The sequence below is a fragment of the Theobroma cacao genome, chromosome 10 (assembly GCF_053813885.1).
Source record: "Theobroma cacao isolate CCN51 chromosome 10, ASM5381388v1, whole genome shotgun sequence".
In the NCBI taxonomy this organism is placed as follows: Eukaryota; Viridiplantae; Streptophyta; class Magnoliopsida; order Malvales; family Malvaceae; genus Theobroma; species Theobroma cacao.
In genome coordinates this window covers 3,751,342-3,768,312 of record NC_142648.1, presented here as the reverse complement: position 1 = coordinate 3,768,312, position 16,971 = coordinate 3,751,342, and the positions used below count along the sequence as shown (strand labels likewise).

General features: G+C 33.8%; 5 protein-coding genes across 6 annotated transcripts; 2 read left to right on the top strand and 3 right to left on the bottom strand.

Annotated features, from left to right (window-relative positions):
• Window positions 1-566: 566 nt before the first annotated feature.
• Window positions 567-5,245, bottom strand: LOC18586344 (Pentatricopeptide repeat (PPR) superfamily protein). The gene is made up of 2 exons (XM_007009675.3): window positions 2,595-5,245; window positions 567-1,602 (listed from the first exon to the last, which is right to left on the bottom strand). The coding sequence occupies exon 1, from the start codon at window positions 5,178-5,180 to the stop codon at window positions 2,895-2,897; it is 2,286 nt and encodes a 761-aa protein (XP_007009737.3). The 5' UTR covers window positions 5,181-5,245; the 3' UTR covers window positions 567-1,602; window positions 2,595-2,894.
• Window positions 5,246-5,353: 108 nt separating this feature from the next.
• Window positions 5,354-7,898, top strand: LOC18586343 (uncharacterized). Its single transcript, XM_007009674.3, has 3 exons — window positions 5,354-5,629; window positions 6,320-6,662; window positions 7,319-7,898. The coding sequence occupies exons 1-3, from the start codon at window positions 5,457-5,459 to the stop codon at window positions 7,382-7,384; spliced, it is 582 nt and encodes a 193-aa protein (XP_007009736.1). The 5' UTR covers window positions 5,354-5,456; the 3' UTR covers window positions 7,385-7,898.
• A 302-nt stretch (window positions 7,899-8,200) lies between these two features.
• Window positions 8,201-11,044, top strand: LOC18586342 (uncharacterized). Its single transcript, XM_007009673.3, has 3 exons — window positions 8,201-8,458; window positions 9,239-9,581; window positions 10,756-11,044. Exons 1-3 carry the CDS (start codon window positions 8,289-8,291, stop codon window positions 10,819-10,821), a joined length of 579 nt encoding a protein of 192 aa, XP_007009735.3. The 5' UTR covers window positions 8,201-8,288; the 3' UTR covers window positions 10,822-11,044.
• A 1,078-nt stretch (window positions 11,045-12,122) lies between these two features.
• LOC18586341 (small ribosomal subunit protein uS12) lies at window positions 12,123-13,723 on the bottom strand. Of its 2 annotated transcripts, XM_007009671.3 has the most exons (4): window positions 13,576-13,723; window positions 12,846-13,001; window positions 12,627-12,753; window positions 12,123-12,418 (listed from the first exon to the last, which is right to left on the bottom strand). In XM_007009671.3, the coding sequence occupies exons 1-4, from the start codon at window positions 13,578-13,580 to the stop codon at window positions 12,278-12,280; spliced, it is 429 nt and encodes a 142-aa protein (XP_007009733.1). In that variant the 5' UTR covers window positions 13,581-13,723; the 3' UTR covers window positions 12,123-12,277. The 2 variants fall into 2 exon arrangements, with proteins under 2 accessions (XP_007009733.1, XP_088658680.1); XM_088802554.1 differs by lacking the exon at window positions 13,576-13,723 and having other exon boundaries at window positions 12,846-13,018.
• Window positions 13,724-16,120: 2,397 nt separating this feature from the next.
• LOC148760286 (Low temperature and salt responsive protein family) lies at window positions 16,121-16,887 on the bottom strand. Its single transcript, XM_088802439.1, has 2 exons — window positions 16,764-16,887; window positions 16,121-16,336 (listed from the first exon to the last, which is right to left on the bottom strand). The coding sequence occupies exons 1-2, from the start codon at window positions 16,842-16,844 to the stop codon at window positions 16,253-16,255; spliced, it is 165 nt and encodes a 54-aa protein (XP_088658565.1). The 5' UTR covers window positions 16,845-16,887; the 3' UTR covers window positions 16,121-16,252.
• Window positions 16,888-16,971: the final 84 nt, after the last annotated feature.

Sequence of the window (16,971 nt, the reverse complement as noted above, 5' to 3'; positions counted from 1 at the left end):
ATTACAAGAATGTTGATGAACTTGACAGGGGGTTTTCTCAGGGAAACATGAAAAAATAGAAAAAGAAATCTTTTTGCTGATTGAATCTTAATTGGCTGCTGCAAGAAGCAATGCTCTAATGCTCAGTCATGAAAGTTCAGATACAAAGTTTACTTCTTTGAGTCTTTCCTTCCTGGACATAAACAAGAAGCTTGGAGATGAATCTTTGATTAAAAGAATGCATCAGAGAGTTGATGTTAGATCCTTACTTTTGAAACTGATCATGACCTACTTTTGCTGCTATAGGTTTATTGCAAAGACCATTGTAGACATTTACTGATTATAGCAAAATTTGCACTGAAAAAACTAGAAAGAATCTAGTAGCTTTGACCGATGAACATTATACAACCACCTGCTGTACTGATCAGCATTTCCATTACTGCACATGAGAAGATCCAAGAAGAGAATATACAGGAGTGTTTAACAGAGAGAGACAGCATATCCCATTAATATCTTAATCGAGGCAGAGAAGCAAAGCAATTTACAAACTTCATGGAGGGCAAATGCCTCAAGTCAAAATGTACACATTTCCACAAAGATTTCAAAAGCATTCTTCATTATACCTTACAAATCATTTCTCTGTAGGAGTCCAAAGTATGCAACCAGTTGCAATTTCGCATAGCATCCACAAAAGATAGCTATTCTTGGGTTAGTGTTAGTTAACGAACAACATAGGCCTTTCATCAAGAAACAAACAAACAAAAAACATGTGTTCAGACAAGCATGCTTATAGAGAAGCTTGAACCAGTGGACTTATGCATGTATGGTGAAAGAATTTAGATTAGTGTATGAATTTAAAGTACAAGGTTAACATTAAGGTTCCTCAAGATATAGAAACTCCCAAATTCATTGACTTACAGCATCTCCCATTTTAAAAGACGTGCTCCTCTTTATTTGATTTCAGAAGTTGGCTCTTGTTATTCACACAATTCCCATGCCAGAGACAGAAGTTCTAGCACCATTCTTGAACAGAAGTTTCTACATCATAGTACCTTGCACTGAAAATTCTCATTTCTTGGGCCTCACCTCGCTATCTAAACAATATGAACAGCTGTCAAAACCCTTTCTTTTGCCAACATAACTCCCTTAATCGCTGTGTGTTTGTGATGCATTAACGACATCAAATACCTACATTGATTCACTGCCAACATAAAAAACCTTCAGAGTGAAATTTGTTTACCGTAGAATTTTTACGGCAGCTGCCATTCCGTCAGAAAGGTGTGCACAGGGGAAGCCCCTTGTTGCTACTTATTTCAGAAGCTCAATGAATTTAAAATATCCATTCAAAGTAGAAAACTGGGCAAAAGATAAATTTCTGGATTCCCTAATTTTGAATAATCTCTTGGTTACATCGACCGAGGTCTCATGAATGTCAAAGGCCTTGAAAGATATGACGTATTCAGTAGAAAAGCAATAAATGTGATGAGGCCACCATATTTGTCCAGCTTCCAGCAATTTTTTCACCCATATAGGATCACTTAATATAACAAGCTATTCTCTGGTTGCATTACCCATACAACCCCAGTGTCCTCGATATTACAACAATTCAACAAGATGTATTTCCTGCAAGACGACAAACAATAAGATGCATTTCCTTATAGACTTAACAAATAAAGAACAAGGAAACCAAATAAAGAAAAAGGTTTCTTCTTACTTTAGTACATTGCATATTAGTCAATGACCTGCTTTCTAAAAAATTTAATGCCAACAATTCCAGTAAAGGCTTCTAGAATGTGTCCACTAACATAGCCCACATCTGTAGTTTTTTTGTTCTTTAGATATCTAAAGATAACTGCATTGATGCAGCCAAGAAGGATCGATACAATTTGTCAACTAATTGTTCTTTCCCATTACGATTGTCTCATGTTGTTTTGCTATATTGATAACTAGTGCCTAGGTGCTTTATTGACTCCTTAAACATTTTTTGGTAATATTAAGGATGAACGACTATCTTTTATATTACTTAACATATGAATTTAACCTAAGAATTCTGCCTGTAATGACTAGCACCTCTTTAGTTGTCATCCACTAAAGTATTCTCTTTACAGATCCTAACATATAGGTTTTCAATATCTCAATTAATGAATAAATGATGTGTTTTGAAAATTAACTTGGCTGATATGTGATGCATCTTCTTAGGACTACCAGTGCAGATATACAGCCATAAGTTATAATGCTCTTTCTTAATAACAGAACAGTTATCTTATAAAATCACGGCAAAATATTACCCTTCACTGATGCCTGCATATGTTTATTATATGGACATGTAGATGTACATACCATTGCCTTTACAACTATGTGGAATCTTTTCCATCAACTTGACTTCAGAAACTTCAAACAATGCAAGCAGTGTGCAGCAATAGAAAACTATGAGGCAAGGCAAGCAACCCAAGTGCCACACAGTAAAATCGTCCGCAAAAGGAGCAAATACCAAATAATGAAAGACTGTGCATTTTTTGGTAATACTATTAATGTTGACATGCAAAAGGAACAAATACCAAACAATTTCTTAGAACTTTCTCATTCATAACCAAATGAAGAGAAAAATAATTTACCTGAGGTTCTATCTGCTGAATACAAGTCATAAGCATGGTGATAATACAGGCTTGTTGAACACTGGAAAAGTCCAAGATATATTAACTACTACTGGACAGCTTCATATATGCTTTTTCACCAATTGATAAGTCATTTTGTTGCAGCAATGCAGGCAGACTTGTTCTAAGTATCTTCATCCATAGCCGAGTGGAGAAAGAGACAATTTACCTGAGATCCTATCAGCTCAGTCTAAATTAAACACATGGCGATAACATTGGCCTGTTGAACACTGCCAGGAAAAATTCACACAACATTTACTACTATTGAACAGCTTTTGTTGTGCTTTTTCGCCTCTTGATAAGTCCTTCCATTAAAGCAATGTAGGTGGACTTATTTAAAGCAACACCCTTTTCATTTGCTACTCTATAAATGCGCATAGCATCCTTGTATCTCCCCTGATTGCACAGCTCAATGATCTGTACCGAGCAAGCATTGGAATCTGGATCAGATTCCTTAAGAATCTCACTGGTCTTCACATTCTGCTCCTTCAACTCTAAGGACTGTTCATGAACTTTTCCCACTTCAACCACTTTCGAAATGACTTCCTCTAGTTCCTTCATTCTGCCTGCACTGGTGAGTGCATCAAGAATGGCTTTATATGTATAATTATCAGGGCCCAGATTTCTTTCTTTCATTTCTGAGACGAGATGATTTGCAGCCTCATATCTTCCTTCCTTACATAGGCTTGATATCATCGTGTTGTAAGTAACTCCATCAATTGCTTTCCCTTTTGAAATCCAAGCATCGAAGAGCTTAAGGGCTTTTTCCAGCATACCCTCCCTGCAAAGACCAGAAAGCAGAATATTACAGGTAAAGACATCTGGCTTGAATGAGTTTTCAGCCATTTTGTTGTAAAACTCAAATGCTTTCTCAACTTTCCCCTCCCTGAAGTACCCATGTATAATTGTGTTGTAAGTGGTTTCAGCTGGGACTAGACCACTCTCAAGTAACTCATTCAACTTGCCTATTGCTTCCTCAGTTTTGCCCAGTTGGCAAAGCCCTCCAATTACAGTGTTATAGGTAACGATGCTGGGAATAATTTCCTTCTCTTTCATCTCATTCCAAAGTTTCAATGCTTTGTCTTCATTTCCAACCTTAAAGTATCCTGCTATTAAAGTGCCATAGCTCACTTCATCAATCAAATAACCTCTCTTACTGGCACTTATTAGCAACTCGGATGCTTTCTTAAGCGTTCTCTCCTCACATAGAGTATGAAGAAGGGTATTAAGTGTAATAGTATCCATCTTAAAACCTTTCCTTAACATCACACCCATCATCCTAAAAGCTTCAGCCAACTTCCCTGCCTTACAATATCCATTAATCAAAGTATTGTAGGTAACCTTATCCGGTGAAAGCCCACTTTCTTCCATCACCCTAACTCTTTCACTAGCTTCATCCATCTTCCCTTCTTTGCAATACCATTTAACCAAAATATTATGAGTAACTGCAATTGGCTCCACTCCTTTCTCCTTCATTTCCTCAACCAACCTAAACCCCTCCTCACTACACCCCCACTCAAAATACCCATTAATCAATGTATTATACGTAACAACATCTGGCAACACCTTCAAATTCTCCATCTCATCCCTCAACTTAACTGCCTCCTCAATCCTCCCTTCACCACACAACCCATTAATCAACATATTATACGTCCAAACATCAGGCAAAACATCATTTTGCACCATCAAGTCAATAATTTTACTAGCTTCCTTCAACCACCCTATCCTACAATATCCTGAAACGAGTATATTATACGTTTTCCTATTTGGAATCAACCCTTTTTCCTTCATATCTTGCAACAAATCCCTAGCTTCCTTTAACATTCCTTTCTTACATAAATACGCAAGAATTGTGTTATAAGTAACATTATCGGGAAAACAACCAAAATCCTTCATTTTCTCAATAAAGGAAATCGCCTCATTAAATTTACCTTCTAAACAACACCCTAAAATCAAAATATTGAAAGTACTTGTTTCGGGGATAACACCAAGCGTAATAGAATCATGAAAAACCTGCTTACCTAACTGAATGGAGTGCAAAGATGGGAACTTCACCAACCCATTGATGAGATTATTGCAAGTAAGCAAATTGGGTTTCTTTTGAAGCCTTTTCATGAGGTTAAAGAGCTCAAGACCCAAATGGGGTTTCCCTGATTGGACATAGCTGGAAACTGAGATCTCAAGGAGGGGCTTCGAAAGGGAAGGGTGGTGAACGAGGGAGGTAAAAAGGGTGTTTTGAGGGTCAGAGGAAAGGAAAGAGAGGAGGAGGGACTTGCATTCAGAGAATTTGTGGCGGGAAATGAGGGGAGGGAGGAGGGACAGGAGGAAAGAAGGGGAGGAAGAAAGGGAAGGGAAGAGGGAAAGGGAGAGTTTGTGGAGGGAAAGGAGGGTGGAAGGGTGGGAGGAAAGAGAAGGAGAGGAAACGAGGGATTGCAGAAGGGTTGGAGTGAGGAGAGGAGTGTAAGGAGTTAAGGCATCTATTGGGTTTTTTGAGCTTGTTAGGATTTTGATCAAGGTTTTTAGCACTTCTGACTCTGCTTTCGACATACTGTTCTTGGTTTTCCTCTCTGTTTTTCCTCTCTGTTTCTCTCGCAGGCTTTTTTAATTACTTGGTAATTAGAGATTGACGGCAAGGTGGAGACCAGAAAGTGAACTTGAGACGCTGTCGTTTTAACTTTGTTTTTTCATTTAAACTTAGATGAAAAAAAAATTTGTCTTTGTTGGCAATGTTATACTACTATTGTCTATGTGAAAGCAAACTACTAACTGCCACTGACATATCTTCCCCGCTCTCTCTTTTTGTCTCTCGAACCCAAACTTGAAATGGAAATGCAAGAAAGACCAGATGAGTCAAAGCCAATGGTAGTGAAGCTGAAGGCAATTGAAGTGACGCCAGAAAGCTTCCAAGAGTATGGGCAAGTGATTGAAGCATCCCCAGATGGAGAAGAGTTTGGTCCCAAAGATGCTCAGCTGGATCTCAGCAAAGGAATCCCAAGGTTATTATTACGCTAAATGTTATCTTTGATTAGTTTTCATTGAATTGATGAGCTAAGGAGTAAGGATACAGCTAGGAATTGCTGTTTGGGTTATTGCTAAAGGGTAGTTCTGCAAACCCTTTTCTTTGTTTCATCAACAAGTACAAGTAGTGAAAACAGGCCAATTAGGTTTTCTGAGATTTGAACAGGTTTCAACTTCTGAATTTTGGTAACTCTCTTTTGAGGAGCTCAGCCTGTTCTTTACCCCTCCAAATATATATATATATGAAAACTTGGTTTAAATTAGAATTATGAATATATAGAAATGCTTGATAATGTCTACCCTTGCCCTTCCCTGTTAAGAATATCAATTTGTAGTTATGTCCACTAGTTAATAAGCTATTAACATCCTTCCAAGGTGATATATTTTGATGAAAAGAACCTATAATTTGTCAGGCAGTTTCTTGCTCATGTAACAATCTACAACTCTTAGTTGCTTGCTTTGTACACTGCTTGTCATACAATTAATTATAGCTGTAGATTATTGATGTTGCATTACTCTTCTTCTTTCCTTTCCTAATATGAAAACTGTTAACAGGTTCCCAGTGACACAGTTTAAAGTGCAATTTATAATGCATCGTTTGCTTTGAACTTAACCTTAAGATCATATATAGGCACTCATTAACAAGACTCTCAATGCACTTGGAATAGGTTTCACATTATGCGGCTAGAGGACCAACCACTCAAGTTCGCCACAATTACACATCATGCCAGTGTAACACAATGTCTTGGATCCATTGGAGGTCATGTTTGGTATCTTGGAGTTGCTAAACCGTCTATAGTGGACTCAAAAGAGATTAAGAATGAAAATAGCAAGGCAAATCTGCAGTCACGTTGTGGTCATTTCTATCTTCCTCCAGCTGTTGACGATGTGCAAGTTTTCAGAATTTCAGGTCCAAAGTTCCTAAAACTCAATGTTGGAACATGGCATGCTGGGCCTCTATTTACAGAACACTCTATGGATTTCTACAACTTAGAACTAAGCAATACCAATGTGAGTTTTTCACTATCTTAACTTCTTTATACACACACACACACACACACACACACACGCATGCACACACAAGAGAGAACACTATGGTCTAAATCTAAGATTTCTACCTAATCCCACCCCAGTCTTACCACTTGACCTAAGCGCAAGTGGTGCATATACAATATCATTACATATGATATTTGTATGTCTGTTCTGTAATTTCGCTGCATAGTCCTATATTTTAAAAGCTAAAGCTTATATACATTAAGGGGTTGAGCTTCCATCAGTTAGCCAAAACTTCAATTTTCCTACTTCAAGAATACTATATAATTAAGAAGGGTGAAAAGTTCTAATCTAATCCAGCAAGCCTAATAAGGTTGACATTAAGCTTATATGAAGAAGTAATAGGTAATTGGATGATAAACATACTTCCTATGTCTCGGTTCCCTATATACTGCCTACAAGGTAGTGCTTCATCTTTTTTAAAGTTACTAATTGAGTTCACCCTTAAGCCTTAGGAAATTTGATTCCTTAATCACCATGTGAGATGGGTTTCCCACACATTATACAAACTACCAACAGAAACTGTATATGTTAAAATTCACGAATGTCACATTTTTGCATCTTAAAATGGAGTTGAAATAATTAAAATTTTTGTTTCATTTTTCTTCTCATAGGAGGTGGATCATACCACACATAGCTTCAGAAAGAAAGACATGGTGGTTTTTGCCATTGATGACTGACTAGCTGTTGTGTACCAATTCATGACTTCAACACTGAGTTCTCCAGGTTCTTGCAGAAGTAGATGCTTCAAAAATGGAACTCCCCTTGCTTGCAAAGTTCGATCTTTTTCAGCCTTGTCTAATTTGTTTTCTGATACTGGAGGATGTTATGATTTTAGGCAATCATTGGAGGAAGGGGAAGGTAGTATTTGGGGAGTTCTGTGCTAGTTCACAATCGGCTATAGCTTGGTTTTCTCTGTTGGAATATGCCAATGGAAACTGTTTGTGTTGCACTAGATTGTATTGGCTGCCATACTTTTGTTAATGTATATAGATTATTATTATTATTTATTTATATTAATTTATGAACTATTTTCTGCTGGCAATATATTTGGCAACCAGCAAGAGGAAAGGGAAGCAAAGTGAGGGGAGATATATGGGGTTCATAAGGTGTATTTTTTTTTTTTGTTTGTTTTTATTAATTAATTAGAATAAATTAAACAGTAATTAGAATTATGTGTGGTTTTGACTTTAATTTACTCAAGTATTCACCTTTTCCTCTTAACATTTTGTTATAAAGTAATAACAAATGAAAAATATAATAATAATAATAATGATACTTGATTAACACAAGTAAAGTATTAAAAGGCAATACCAGTGCAAATTTAAGTGCTTAAAAGTTTATTAATATTATTGTTTCACTTTAACATTCAAACTCATTTTTATTTGTCAAAAATAAAAAAAATAAAAAAAGGATTGCCTTGCGTATGCAACGACGTCGTTTGTTAGCAGACAGGATCAATTCGTTTTTATCCCTCGCAAAGCTAACTAAACAGCGGTGCCGAATAAAGTACAGCAAACCGAAACTGAAAGGTTCTCTCTTTCTTTGGTTTAAACTGAAAACTGAAGTTGTGGGAAACCAGAGATGGAAACAACAAAGCCGAAGGAGTCAGAGCCAGCTTTAATGAAGCTAAAGCCAATAGAAGCAACCCAAGAAAGCTTCAAAGAGTACGGACAAGTCATTGAAGCATCCCCAGATGGAGATGAGTTTGGCCCAAAGGATGCTCAGTTAGACCTTTCCAAAGGAATTCCCAGGTTTAATTTGCACTACTTTTCTGGGTTTTTTTTTTTTTTTTGTTTGCATGCATGAGGCTTAGGGGACAACTGGGATTAGCCCTATCTTATTTCCTCTTTTTTCCCTTAATTTAATGATTATGGAAAATTTTTTGTTTTTGTTTATGTGGTTATAAATTGAGTATTTACTTTATTTACAAGATATACAAGTATTGCTTTAGTCTATACTGATTATATATATATATATATAAGAGATTGCTGTTTCAACCTCTATGCTGTTTCCTAGTTGAAAAAAATGGGTTCCAGCTTGCTGCTAGCTTCATACCTCCAAGGTTCCAACCCTTGAATTATGAATCTGTTGAGTTGAGTGTTAGTAATTATGCTTGTCTAATTGTTTACTATGTGCATGAAGGAATTCTCTCCTTGATGTTATTTTTTATAATTCCTTTGCTTTTTACAAAACAAGACTATTTAATTAGCAAGAGATAATTTATAGACTGGGTCTTTTAGATTTGAGGTGCATCTAAACTGCTATAGTTTTGTTGTTGTTTTAACTGTACTAGAAAAATTCTCCAGGGTGGCCATGGTGATATGACTTTTATAGTTTTAATGAAAAAACCTATAATTTGCAAGCATACCAAGCTAGACTTAGTTTGCTTGGTTTGTCCATTGCTTTCCATACAATTGCACCACAGATCAGTAGCTTCACTTTTAGTCAGTTGCAATTTTTCCCTGTAGTTTTCCTGTTGCCTGAAATTGTTAAAGAGGGTTTTATGATGACCTACCAATGTATTGTAATAGGTTTTACATCATGCACCTTCAGGACCGACCACTGGAGTTTTCGAAAATTACACATCATGCGAGTGTAACCCAATGCCTTGGATCAATTGGAGGTCATGTTTGGTATCTTGGAATTGCTAAGCCATCCATAATGGACTCGGAAGAAATTAGGAGTGACAATGGGAAGATACTGATACAGTCACATTGTGGTCATCGCTATGTCCCTCCAGCTGTTGATGATGTCTGTGTTTTCAGAATTTCAGGTCCTAAGTTTCTCAAACTTAATCGTGGAACATGGCATGCTGGGCCTTTGTTTAAGGCAGACACTATGGACTTCTACAACTTAGAGCTAAGCGATACCAATGTGAGTTTTTGTACCATCTTAACCTACCTTTCTTTCTATTTTGTTTGGGAAGGGGAATACACCGAAAGCTAAAACTCTAACAGGCAGAACAAACTACCCCAACAAGTTCCTGAAGCAGAAGAGTAATCATAGTTAACCTTTCTTTGTTCATCACATAATTCTACACGCATTTTACTCCATCTGTATTGCATCTATGTATTAATGTGATTCCATTGTGTAACTTTGATACGCATGCAAAGATTAAAATCTAAAGCCTAGAATGGGAGATAAGAAAGAGCAGACCTTTGATCACGTTGGCTAAAATTTACACCATTTTGAGTATATGTAATAGATGGAAGAGTGGAAGGTTCCAGCTACATTTAATTCTGTTTTGCAAGAAGCAAAATTTAACCTTCACCTCCTCAAAAGGAATCAGAGGTTAGTCATTTGACTTATCAATGATGTTAAAAACATTTTCCGAACTGATTTCTTGTTTAGCGACCTTCAACAGCACTTGAAACTGTGGCTAGCATCACAAGTCTAGAGTTTCACTGATAAAATTTGGCATTAAGAAGTTTATTGAAAGATAACTTGATCATCCTTCGTGGAATGAATTGACCTATATATGGTTGCAAATTCATTTTATGCTACTGGTTTACTGAAGGATTTTGACTGATTGTTCATTCATCATTGTCATGTCAGGAAGTCCTTACAAATAAAAATTGCTACTACTATAGAGATCATCTATGGATATATTTGGTTAGAATTACTAATCAGAAGAGAATTAGACTAGAGGTCTTGGCAGCTCCTTTCCTATAATCGTTTTTGTGAGAAAGGGGAAGGGGCAGTGGCAGGGGCATGTTTCATGTATCTGAATCTGAAGTCAAATGCCTCTTTATCTATAATATCTTGACTCTTCTTTAGATTATGAAGAGTGCCTTACACTTGATACTGGAGTGAAGTTAATAGTAGTTCAGATATCTAGATGGCAGCATCTCCCTTTGGAGATCTCTTTTCTTGGTACACACCTCCTTTATATATAATACCTTTCATGAATCTGATGCTGCTGAAAAGTTAGCATGTTCTATTTCAAAGACTGGTCTGTTGAAACACCATTGGATGCCTTTTGGGCTCTAAGAATTCACAGTATTTGAATACATATCTCTATCTCAGTACATTTTTCTCTTCACTCTAGGTGGTGGATCATACAACACACGACTTCATCAAGGAAAATGGAGTCCTCTTTTCAATTGATGAGTAATTGAGTAGCCATATACCTTCATCAGAAGCTGGTTCAGATAATTCTCTGTGTCAAAAAGAAAAGAATGCAGGAGATGTCATTTCTGGAAAGTGTGAAAACTTTCCATACCTGGTAGCAAATATTCTGGTTTTGCATTCCCATTTTTCTACTATGCTATTACATTGTGATCATGTGTACTCTTCACACAATTTACTATTTTCATCTTTGACAAAATTGCACATAAGAGTGTATACTAAATAAACAATGTTGTTTCTATCACAGTTTCAGTTGGTTTAATAAAAAATTTTGACATTTCAGAGTTAAGTATAGTTTCAGTGGTAAAAGCAGAAACATACTTTTTTTAACTGGACTTGAATACAAAATTCGGTTAAAAAACTTCATTGGCCAAGTGAAATGCAAGGACCTTGGAGCAAGTCAATCAAGCCCGAGTGACCAACCATTACACCTGCATTGTTGGAGTTCCGATAAAGGGTCTTCAAAGAACTCAACATCTTCCTTTTACAACACATTCCATGAATCAGTACTCACCCTGTAAACTGCACGGTGGAGGTGTGCTATTGCATCCATATTTCTCCAAATCCAGGCAATTCTGGATATCAATCACCTTGTAATCATTGCACAAAGGATCCAATCCGAATCCAAGATTATGCATAAATTTCCCTACCTTGGGTGAAATGTCATGATTACATTCTGGCAAAATTCTGAATTCTTTTGTTACAGGATTCCATAAAGTTATGCGACAATTGATGTGCTCACATAAACAAAGATATGGGGGCAATTGTTGTGACAAATCTTGGTGACAAACATGTGTTTGATCAAAAAACAAGGGCATTACAAGCTTGTCTTGAATTATCATTATGGTAGCTAGGATGCTAGACACAAAACTGGTACTCAATTAAAAATTTTTGGAATAGCTAAAGCCTTCCAGGGCTTTTGAAACCTTAGCCAAAAGTTTGTTTCCATCTCTTTTAATTTTCCTTTCACCTGAACATTTTTATTGACTGGTAGAATCTGGTACCAATAACATTTCCATTAAATTCAACAAACCTGCCTTATAGAGCAGTGATTCGAACAACTTTAATGTTGTGACATTCTCATTAGATTTTCACCTATAAATCCATGCTATGTTTTGCAAACACCAATATCATTTCCAATAAATTGATAATTGCATATCTGTATTCTGTGCCAACTGCAGGAAACTGTGATCAGTGTTTCCTGCTTGTATGCCTGCAGTATGTAATCATCTATTCATCTACAATAACATTATGTAAAAACTTAAAAGCTGTAAATCAACAATACAATAACACTCAACTAAACAAAATTTTCACTTTGGAACAAACAAAGGCAGTTTTTGAGTTGATAAATGAAAATTTGTTCACAAAATTCGAAGCACTACCATTTTGATGAAAATAAAAATTAAGTAAAGCATGATGAAAGCTAAACTCTTCCAGTAATCCTAAGACCTTGGCTTCTCCTTCTTCTCTTTGAAAAGAGCTAGAAGAGACACACCAGATACCTTAACAACCTTGAACCTGACTCCGGGAATATCCCCCACAGCATGCCCTTTTCGTCCAAATCCTGCAATCAAAACCTCATCCTGCACCAACCAAACCATACATGGTATTAGGAAACACTCAAAATAAAGCATCATCATCTACAGCAGGCTTTTACAATTTTCTTTAACTAACAAATAATGTGTGTAGATAATATCCCAGACACTTGAAAAGAGTAAACCAAAGACAAAAACAGGGATCAAAAATCTGAAAAGAGTAATGGAAAAAAACCAGAAAATGTATAAAACTTACATTTTCCTCTATATAGTTTAAGCAACCATCATTGGGTACAAAAGCAGCAATTTTCTTTCCATTCTTGATCAGCTGAACACGAGCACATTTTCGGATAGCAGAGTTGGGCTGCTTAGCTTCAATGCCACTGCAAAAGCCAATTACCAAATTGTCAAGGTCTGATCCAATTCAAGCACCATCTCCTACATCATTACCCTTAAAACTTAACTTAGTTCTTACATTTTCTCAAGAACTATGCCTTTGGCATGTGAAGATCCAGCAAATGGTTTCTTCCATTCATTACCCAGATTGGACTTCTTATATGCCTTGTCAGCCCACCTTTGCCTCCTACGGTGGGTTCTAAGCTTACGACCAGCTCCCATTCCACGAGTCTTCCTGCACAACACTCCCATTTTGTCAGCATATTTCCCCAAAATATAACACAAATCACACTACAAAAGGCTTATCCACCAATCCAAATCATTAAAAAAATCCCTTGAAGGACAGCAATCTTCAAGATACATAAGCATCCCAAAAGAAAAGCTTAAAAGTCGGACACAGCACATGGCCTAATCCAACCCAATGGTTCAGAAGTTCATTAACCATTCCTTTTCATAAGTTTCTAAGAACATACTAACACAATTTTTTTACATTCCATTTCCTTCTTCCAAGATTTTCCCATCAACCAAACAGGTAATTAAAGACATTTTGACCCCCCAATTCCACAACTTTATCACCAACCAAACACACCCAGAAACACACAAAAAAAAAAAAAAAAAGACATTATCGACCCACAACTCATCTTTTCATATAAACCAGATCTCAACTACTTTACTAAAATAACCAAAGCAAAAGGCAATCACAAAATGATTCACAAAGCTAGCATTTTTCAAATGCAAGAATCAAATTGAAAAGAACAAAAATAACATGTTTAAAAGAAAAATTATAATAAGACGGCCAAAAAACTAACCCCATTTTGGCCGGTGCGAGAAAAGCTGCACTGAGACTGAAATCTGGAAGCAAGAGATTGAGAAGAGAGGAAGAGCCGGCTGGTGAGAACTGAAACCCTAACCCTAACAATTGATTTGCCTTTATATAGGTTTAGGTAGTTTAACATTAGGGTTTCAAACTTTCTAACGGTAGGGTATTATAGTCATTTACCTTTTAACATGTATTTTTTATATTTTGATATTTGGGGTTTAAATTTCTTGATTTGGAAATTAATTATCTTTGTTAATTCCACACAGAGACGAATAACTTAAAAGTCATGGAAACCATTTAATTTATAATTAATTCTGTGTTTTATGATTTTAAATTTATATGCAAATTTTTTAAAATCAATTATTTATAAAATTTTAAGATTTTGAGTAGTTTGACGGAAATAGTGCTTTAGTTTTAATGGTATTACGGATTTGTCCTATTTTCAATCAACCGTTGAGATTTGAAATCGAGCATAAAGCGTTTTTCTAGATTGCCTTAAGGTGGCTTTGAACATGAAAAAAAATAATTGAATTTTTTAAAAATATATATTTATATATTTTTAATTAAATTTTCCTCCCATGTAATTTTTAATTATATAATAAAAATAACTCTTTTTCATTTTCTAAATTTCACCTTTTTTTGTCCCATAATTCAAACTCTTCAAATTAGAATCTTTGACTTATTTTCTTTTTTAATACTCAAAAATGCATTTATTTCATTGGATATATTGAATTATTAACTTTTCAAGCCATTTGAATCATATAATATATGACTTTTTCATAAAATTAGAAGCTACTGTATATATTCAATTTAAGATCAAATGCCATTATTATTTAATAAAGCATTTTGATAAGTTCATAGATATTATATAAATTCTCAACCTACTCTCTACTTTCAGACCATGATGTATTGATGTTTAGAAAAATTGAAATCACTATTTCCTTGTTTATAAGTAATTAAATTTATAATTGAAAATTAGAATTATAATCAAAACAATTTTTAATATATATGAGAGATGGAAATCAATCAATTAATGTAAAACCAGAATAATATCCATATTATTTAACGAGATTTACAATGAATAAATACTTTATTGTAATAATATCATGATTTTTTAATGTTTAATTGAAAACTTTTTATCAATATTTGATGTTAAAAATTGTAAATAGTATTGCATACGTTAGTAATAACTCAAAATGAGTATATATAATAATATTTATAATTTTATCTTAACTCATCTTTCAAAATTAAAAGGTGTCCAAGAGATGAGTTATTGTCCAAACTCACGAGTTCGACTTGCTTTGAGTTATGTTTAAGCATGGATTTTTATATTCAATTTCAAATTTGATGGTGTTAGGTCAAGAAATTAATTTTTTACCCATAATTATTAATTTTATTGAAAATTTTTTACTCAAAATTAGTTTTTTGAAACTAGGATTTAAGATGATGTAAAAAGATTTTTGACTTGATTACTATATATAAAAAATTTTAATTTTTTTTCTTATCTTTCAAATATTGAATTTTATCAAAATGAGATAAATTATTGCATTCACAAATCCTATTCTATAATTTTATCAAGTTATTGTTTTATTGGCTAATATTGATTTTTATTAAATATCAGTGAATTTTATTAAATGATGGAGCATGAATAGATTTTTTAAAAGGGCATTTGTGTCTTAAAATATTTAGGTACATTTGGGTATAATTTTTTTAACAAGGTGTTAATAGTCAAAGATCGAAAAAATTATTTTGAAACAAAAAGAACTAAATTCTCCTTTGGCGATGTTTTGAAAGAACTTTTTAGTTTTTACCTGTATGATTGCCCCAACTTAAGTTGATAAAATTTAAATTATTAATATTTTTGTTATTGAAAAATGTATTAAATTTTAATTATATAAAAAATAATTATCTTATATTTCATAATCATTCAAGTTCTGATACTATTGTTTTTTTTTTTTCAAAAATTCAATACTGTACGTTTATTTTGTAACTCAAAATTAAATATCTACGTTCAATAAAATTAAGATGTTAAAATTTAAAAGAGGTAGGACTTAAAAAAAATTAAAACCATTTAAATTTGTTTTTGCCTATATTCAACTATGTTAAAATAGACAACATACTGATATAATATAATGACATAATTTTCAAACATTTTTCACATTCGCATCGATAGTGACATTCACCTTAACACATGATATAAATAATAAATAATATTTTAATTAATAATAATTAATTATAAAATCCTATGTGATCCAAAGTTCACTCAAAATGATAGAAATCAACTATTAAAATTAAGATATTTTTTACACTCAAAATTAAAAACATTAGAGTTAAAATTAAAATATCTCTTCAAAGATAAAATTCGAAATTGAGACAAAGAATGAAAATTAAAACATATATGTTAAAATTTCTGATGTTAATGCTTTAAACTTAAATTAAAATTTTAAGAACTATACAAACTCAAAAAAAAAAACATATACAAAAAAGGAAGTAAATACATCTAATTAACCAAATTATTAACTGAGAACACACCTAACCAACCTCCATGTGTTATCTCCAACAAAGAACAAATAAAAAAGTACACAAAGATCTAAAACCAACACACCAAGAGTTGCTTCATCAACATTAAAACAAAAAACAAAAAATAAAAAATAAAATAGCACTTGCTATCCAACTAATACATAAATGGCATATATTATCCCAGGTATGTAACCCAATATTGTCAGCAGCAAATCTATCCAGAACTCCACCTGCAAATCCCAAAACATTATAACTTTAGATAATCAATCAATTTAATCACAATATTTTTTCCTTTTTTTTAAGTAAATGTGATTAAGAAACAAATTCTGATTAATAAACGAATTATTTTCTGATTACTAAACAGAACCTAAGATTGAAGAAATAAGATATAAAATTTCATTTCGGAATTCGAATCCAAAAACTTTGAATTAAAAATTAGAATTCTATATATTCAAATATTTTTTAAGAATAGTGAAACCTAAAAAATAAATATAAAAAATTAAAATATCTGAGTATTTAATTCATTGGGTGGTGTATACTTTTCTGTTTAAAGAACAAAGTTCGAATTTCTTTTTTCACATGAAAAAAATATAAAAAATAAATAAATAAATATATATATATATACATATATAAATTAAGAAAAGAAAATGAATTTACCCCACAGCCATAACGGAGGAAAACTCCAACAGGGGGAATGAGAATTGCAAGAATAACTTCCAGGAATGTCTCTGAACCCATTTGGATATGAAACAGTTTTTTTTTTCTTTTTTTTTTTTTTGGATTTTTTGGGATTTGCTTTGTAAGTTGTAAATTTGGAGGAAAATTTATAGTATGCTAAATTTAGGAGACGGATTTGTTTTTGTTT